The 7,335-nt window shown below is 44.0% G+C and overlaps 1 protein-coding gene across 1 annotated transcript in view; it reads left to right on the plus strand.

Annotated features, from left to right (window-relative positions):
• Positions 1–7,335, plus strand: part of LOC139026069 (uncharacterized) — a 21,719-nt gene that overhangs the window by 1,786 nt on the left and 12,598 nt on the right. The window contains 11 exon segments of the mRNA XM_070441364.1: positions 242–300; positions 349–452; positions 598–698; positions 2,083–2,090; positions 2,483–2,527; positions 3,158–3,249; positions 3,524–3,560; positions 3,739–3,748; positions 3,920–3,958; positions 3,960–3,986; positions 3,988–4,019. Coding sequence (XP_070297465.1) covers positions 242–300; positions 349–452; positions 598–698; positions 2,083–2,090; positions 2,483–2,527; positions 3,158–3,249; positions 3,524–3,560; positions 3,739–3,748; positions 3,920–3,958; positions 3,960–3,986; positions 3,988–4,019 — 554 coding nt within the window.

Genomic DNA, 7,335 nt, shown 5'->3' on the forward strand with positions numbered 1-7,335 from the left:
CGTGCGAATTAGGCAGTGTTTGTATGTTCGCTGAGCGGTGAGAGATGTAACTGGTTCGATGGAACATGTGTATTGCTTCTTAAGAATCCTAACGAATACAGATATGTGCAACCTTATTGGCGAGCTATCTGTACGCGCCCATACCTAAAGCTCTTCTGACTCTCAGTGCCCCTCGGTCTGGGACTTTCAGGTTTGTGGAGTGATGTGATATTCCTGTTCTCGTGTATCTCCTCTCTCACAGGTTGTGGTCGTATGTGGTTTCTCGATGACCTTCTGTGATCTCCGTGGCACTTCCGTCAGGTTGTTATGTGGTTTCCCTGACTCCGTGTGCCCCCCTCTCCTCTCCAGGTTGTCTGTGGTTTCCCTGTCTTTGTTTCTCCTCTCAGTCAAACTGTTGTATCGTGGTTTCGCTGACTTGGACTGTATAGACGGCGCCGCGTCTTCGTACCAAGGTTTGTGTGTTATGGTGTTCACTGTCTGCTGTGTTCTCTTCTGCTTGTCAGGTTGTATGTCTGGTATTTCTCTGTCTCGTCTGCCATCTCAGTCCAGGTATGTATCGTGGTTTCCTGAAACTCCGTTGCCTGCTCGTCTCTTCAGGTTGTCATGTGCGTTTCGCGGTGTCTCCTGTGTCTTCCCTCTTCGAGCGGTCATGTGGTTTCCTGTCTCTGTGTCTGCTCTTCACGTCCAGGTTGCTCAGTGTATGTGGGTTTCCTCGTCCGTCTACGGTTGTTCAGTCCCGTTTGTCGTAGGTTGCTATGTCGGTTTGCACTGATCTCTGAGCTAGCGTTCCCTCACATCTCGGTATCAGGTTGTATGGTGGTTATACACTGTCTCCGTGTGTTCCTCTCTCCACGGTTGTTGATGGTTATCCTGGTCTTCTGTGTCCTTCCCTCTCATACCAGATGTATACTGTGGTCCTGTCTACTCGTGTATCTCTCTCTTTCAGGTTGTAGTGTCATGTGGATTTCCTGTCTCTGGTGTCTACTCTCTTCTCCAGGTTTCTGTTGTAATGTGGTTTACCTGTCGCTATGTTTGTCTCCTCTCTATCAGGTTGTTATGTTGGGATTTCCATGATCTCGTGTGTCTCGCTCTTCAGCAGGATTTCAGTAGGTTGGATTTCCTGAGTCATCAATCTGTTGTGCGGTCCTACTCTCATTGTTTGTTGAATGTGGTGTTCCTGTCTCTGTGTTCTACTCATCCAGGTTATGTGGTTCTGTCTACTGGTGATCTCCTCTCTCCTAGGTTGTAGTGTGTGTTTCTCTGTCTCTCGTGTGTCTCCTCTCTACCAGGTCTGTGTGTCATGTGGTTTCCCTTCCGTCTGTGCCTCATCGCTCATTCTTTTCAGGTTGATTATGTGGTTTCCCTTGTTCTGTGTCCTCCTCTCTCCACGGTTGTGATGTGGGTTTTCCTGACTTCTGTGTCTCCGTCTCTCCAGTTGTAACTGATGGTTTCTGTCCTTGTGTTCTCCTTCATTCTCCAGGTGTGTAGTGGTTTCCTGTCTCTGTGTCTCTTCTCTCCAGGTTGATGTTGGTTGTCCTGTCTCTGGTGTCCTCCTCTCTCAGGTTGGTATTGCTGGTTTCCCTGGTCCTTCTGTGTTTCCTCTCTCCAGGTTGTGAGTGATAATGTGGTTTCCTCGTTCTAGTGCTCCCTCTCTATTCAGGTTGTATGTGGTTTCCTGTCTCTGTGTCTCCTCTCTCCGGCTGGATGCTGGTGTTCCTGACTCTTGTAGTGTTCTCCTACGTCGTCCAGGAGATTGTTACTGATGGTTACTGTTGCCCCTCTGTGTCTCCTCTCCATCAGGGTTGGTATGTGGTTTCCCTTGTCTCTTGTGTCTCTTCTCATCCAGTTGTTGTGCTTTCCTCCTACTCTGTGTCTCCTCTCTCTCAGGGTTTGTTATGTGGTTTCCTGTCTCGTGTGTCTCCGTCTCTCAGCGTTGTATGGTTTTTTTTATTTTCTTGGGTTTTTTTTACTGTCTCTGTGTCTCCTCTCTTCAGGTTGTATGTGTTTCCTGACTCTGGTGTTCTGCCTCTCTCCAGGGTTGTAAATGTGGTTTCCTGTGTTCTGTGTCTCCCTTCTCTCCAGGTTGTTATGTTGGTTTTCCTCACTGTCTGTGTCTCACTCTCTCCAGGTTATCATGTTGGTTTCCTGTTTCTCTGCTGTCTCCTCTCTTCCAGGTTGTATGTGCGTTTCCCTGTCCTCTTTTGTGTCTCCTCTCTTCCAGGTTGTATGTGGTTTCCTGACTACTGTTGTCTTCCTCCTCTCTTTAGGTTTGTTATGGTGGTTTTCCTGTTCTCTGTTTCTCCATCTCTCCAGGTTGTAATGTGGTTTCCTCTGTCTCTGTGTTCTTCCTCTCTCCCAGGTTGTAGTGTGGTTTCCTGTCTCCTCTCTTCAAGGTTGTATGTGGTTTTCCTGTCTCTGTGTCTCCTCCTACTCCAAGGTTGTATGTGGTTTGCCCTGATCTCTGTGTCTCCCTCCTCTCCAGGTTGTGTGTGGTCTTCCTGAACTCTGTGTCCTCCCATCTCTCCAGGTTTGTAATTGTGGTTTCGTCTGACTCTGTGTCCTCCTCTCTTCAAGGTTGTATGTGGTTTTTCCTGTCCTCTGTGTTCTCCCTCGTCTCTCAGGTTGTATGTTGGGTGTTTCCTGTCTTCTTGTGTTCTCCTTCTCTTCCAGTGTGTGTATGTGTGTTTTTCCTGTCTTTGTTGTTCTCCTCTCTTCAGTGTTGTATGTTGGTTTCTCTGTTCTCTGTTGTCTACTCTCTCTCAGGTTGTGTGGTGGTTTCTTCTGACTCTGTGTCTCCCCTCGTCAGGTTGTATGTGGTTTTCCTGTCTCTGGTTTCTCCTCTCTCCAGGTTGTATGTGGTTTCCTGTCCCTCTGTTTCTCCTCTCTTCAGGTTTGTATGTCGGTTTCCTGTCTCCTGTGTCTCCCTCTCTCCCAGGTTTGTGTGTGTTTCCTGACTGCCTGTGTCTCCTCTCTCCACGGTTGTATGGTGGTTTCCTGAACTCTGGTGTGTCTCCTCTCTCCAGGTTGTGGTAGTGGTTTCCCTGACTCTGTGGTCTCCTCCTCTCACAGGTTGTATGTGGTTTCACTGTCTCTGGTTATTCTCCTCTCTTCACGGTGTAAATGTGGTTTTCCTGACCTCTGTGTCTCCCTCTTCCAGGTTGTATGTGGTTTCCATGTCTCCTGTGTCTACTTCATCGCAGGTTGTTATGTGGTTTCCTGACGTCTGTGCCCCCTCGTCCTCTTCAGGTTGTATGTGGTATCTCCTGTCTCCTGTGGTCTCCTCTCTTCAGGTTGTACATGTGGGTTTCCTGTCCTCTGTGTCTCCCTCATCTCTTCAGGTTGTCCATGTGGTTTCCTGTCCGTCTGTTTCTCCTCTCTTACCACGGATTGTGATGCATCGGATTTCCCTGTCTCTGTGTCTCCTCTCTTCAGGTTGTAATGGTGGTTCCTGACCCTCCTGTGTCTCCTCTCTCCCAGGTTGTAGTGTGGGTTTCTCTGTCTCTGTGTCTCCCTCTCTCTCCAGGTTGTATGTGTTTCCTGTATCTGTGTCTCCTCTTCAGGTGTGTATGTGGTTTCCTGTCCTCTGTGTCTCCCTTCTCTCCAGGTTGCTATGTGGTTTCCTGTCATCTGTGGTCTCCTCTCTCGCAAGTCTGTATGTGGCTTTCCTGAGCTCTGTGCCCACTCTCTCTCTTCAAGGTTGTATGTGTGTTTCCTGTCTCTGTGTCTCCTTCTCTTCAGGTTGTATGTGGTATTCCTGTCTCTGTGTCTCCTCCTCTTCAAGGGTTGTATGTGGTTTCCTTTGGGGGGTTTTTCCCCCCTCTTGGTTTTTTTTTCTCCTCTCTTCAGGTTGTATGTTGGTTTTCCCTGACTCTGTGTCCTCCTGCTCTCCAACGGTTGTGTGGTATGTGGTTTCCCGCAGCAAAGCAGCAGAAGAGTATGGAGAGAGCCGTGTAACCAGTGTGGTGCTGGACCCAGAGTTCATGGTCCACAGATGCTGCGACCGCTGTGTACCATGCCATGTAAGTATATTAACCCTAACCCTCACTATATCGTATTAAGTACGCGGATGTACCAACAATTACTCACATCCTATTAGTCACCAATGTACAACATTACTACATCTATTAGTACCAATGTACAACATTACCTACATCTAATTAAGTACCAATGTTCACAACATTACTACATCTAATTAGTACCATGTACAACCATTACTAACACTCTATTAGTACGCATATGTACAACATGTATAAACATCTATTAGTGACCATGTGACAACAATTACTACATCTATTAGTACCCGTGGTAAAAACATTATTAAACATCTAATTTAGGAACCATGTACAGCATTACTACATATCTTTATCAAGGCAGCTAGACAAATGTAATAACACTAACCACACTGCTCCAGAGAAAACCAACACCTCCATATCCGTCATCACGTAAGACATGTAATAACTAAACGCCAACTGTTTGGTCAAGAGAAAAACAACAACCCGTCCATATCCTGTTAGCACTAAGACATGTAATAACAAACCCACCTGTCGTCAGGAGAACAACACGGCTCCATATCCTGTCAGCAACCTCAGACAGTGTAATAACTAACCCAACTGTGTCAGAAGAAACAACACCTCCCCATATCCTGTCAGCCAGCTAGACATGTAATAACTAACCCCACTGTGTGCAGAGAAACAACACCTCCATATTCCTGTCAGCAGCTCAGACATTGTAATAACTAACCACTGTGTCACCAGAGAAACAACACCTCTATAATCTGTCAGCACTTAGACATGTAATAAGCTAACCCCTGTGTCAGAGAAACACAACCACCTCCACTTCATCCTGTCCAGCACTAGATCATGTAATAACTAACCCACTGATGTCAGAGAAACCAACACCTTTCCATATCCTGTCAGCACTAAGACATGTAATAACTAACCACCCTGTGTCAGAGAAACAACACCTCCATATCCTGTCAGCACTAGACATGTAATAACTAACCCACTGTGTCAGAGAAACAACACGGATGCCAGCTCCATATCTTGTTCAAAAGGCAACACACCCATTAATTCCTGTCTACAGCTCCAATGGTGTATAACATAATCTGGGTGTGTTACGTAATCTGCCTTTCAATTTCTTATAGACTGAATTCAACATGAAGGCCTCATTCTATCTTAGATTCTAGGCACGAGGCTCCAATATGTTGTCTTTACTACCATTAATGTGATGACTGTTATTTTATCAAATCAATGAATTATGTTTAATTATTACGTGATTTAGTTAATCATGTAACAATTAACTCATTAGCAGTCTTGGGGCACCACAGGAAAAGTTATTTAACGAGTTACTATCTCCCGACTTAAACTCTAAAGATATAAATATCTCTTACATCAATAACAATCAATTGTTATTACCTCATATCAGTCTTTCTGAATGTCGTTGACTTCAAATTTCCACGAACCATAGTCTAAATGATGATTCAGCGATACACAAATTGGCTTAATTATTTATTTACTAACTAAATAATCACACAGAAATACATAAACACACACTGTATAGGTTGAATTGGTTACTAACATAATCCAATGAAAAGTCCCTAGTGGACTAACCCGAAATGACGGCTTGTTACACAATGAAAAGGGGTGGGGAAAGACAGGGGACACATTGTACATACAGTTGGAAAACTATGCTCATCGGAATGTGAAAACCCTTGCACATGAACGACCGCTCATTTGAAAATAATTGCAATGTATTTTTTTACGCTTGTATGTCTTTGTCGTCTCTGTTGAAATCACCCGGTCCATCTATGGGGAGTCGTTTGACAAAAAGTCTCTGGTTGTGTACGTCTCTGGTTGTCCACCAGAGGTCACAATGTCCTCAGTTGTAGTAGTAGGCTTTCTTTGTTCTGGAAGTGTCTGTTAGAATGGATACATCAGAAATGTACCAATGGTCATTTGCTGAGATCTTCCTCGTGTCTTTGGTCGAGTTTCCTAGACTACGTTACATGCAGAGCTGCAGGCGGTGCATGTCTTAGTCTAGTCTTCTTCTCTGTTGAGTTTGAGGGTCTTACCATTTCATAACATTTAGCTCACGCTGTCGGTCACGCTGGTCTGTATTTAAATTACAACCATTTCAACGTGTAGCCACCGCTCCACGCTTTCTGGTCTTGTAGTTTTAACCATTTGTCAGTCGTGTAGCCACCACTCCACGCTGTCTGGTCTAATGTAAATTTTGTTAGCAGTTCTTTTATGCCCTCGCCTTGGAGGGCGGTTCCATCACATTGCCACAATGGCTGTGCTCACGTGGGCGTGGTTACTGACTTGGCAAACGGCTAAAATCACATTTTATCTTCTCACAAAAAGTTTCATATTTAATCATATAAACTCCACAACATTTAGATGTAAATCTGATAACTGATTATGCATTTGTAGAGTTACTGTTATTTAATTATACCGTCCTTAATAGTATCACAAAACAACAACTGATTTGATATGATTGTTGTTTGAATCCCCACCAACCATTTCACACATTTCTGTTAGAAATATTGTTTCGATGTCCAATCTTTTGATGTTAAAATACTGCAAAGTCTCTCTGTTGTAACACTCAGACATTCCATTATGCATTCTGCAATGGGGCAGTATTTTTCTTTTCAGCATTGTTTTCTTTTAGGTAGATAGGATTCCATCCATCTATTTGTGCTACCTGATAGGTTTTGGGTTGACAGTTTGGATAGCAGCATATTGTGGTTCACTAGTACTTAGTCTTATAGTACTGTCTACCTCTACAGTACTGTCTACCTCTACAGTACTGTCTACCTCTACAGTACTGTCTACCTCTACAGTACTGTCTACCTCTACAGTACTGTCTACGCGATATGGACAAATATATAAATATTACAAGATATTTAATATTTTTTGACGTTTTTTTGAATGTTTTTGAATCAATCAAAGTTCTAAATTTGCTTTATGGATGTCAAACCCTTGGCGGTGGCAACGGATTGTTGTGGGTTGCAGGTTCATGCTTGCTTTATGCTGTGTAATAAACTCAACCAACTGATAGTTGCATTACATCAGCATTAAATCAACCCAATTGGTTGTAGTTTCATTGAACAAGCATAAAACAACCACGTTGGTGTGTAGTATTTCATGGGAACAGCAATAAATCAACCAGAAGTTGGTTTGTAGTTTCACTTGAACAGCATAAAATCAACCAGAAGGTGGTTGTAGTTTCACTGGGAACAGCATAAAACAACCAGTTGGTTGTAGTTTCACTTGAACAGCAATAAATCAACCAGGTTGGTTGTAGTTTCATTGAAACAGCATTAAATCAACCAGA

Source organism: Salvelinus sp. IW2-2015, unplaced genomic scaffold, assembly GCF_002910315.2.
Source record: "Salvelinus sp. IW2-2015 unplaced genomic scaffold, ASM291031v2 Un_scaffold3814, whole genome shotgun sequence".
NCBI lineage: Eukaryota > Metazoa > Chordata > Actinopteri > Salmoniformes > Salmonidae > Salvelinus > Salvelinus sp. IW2-2015.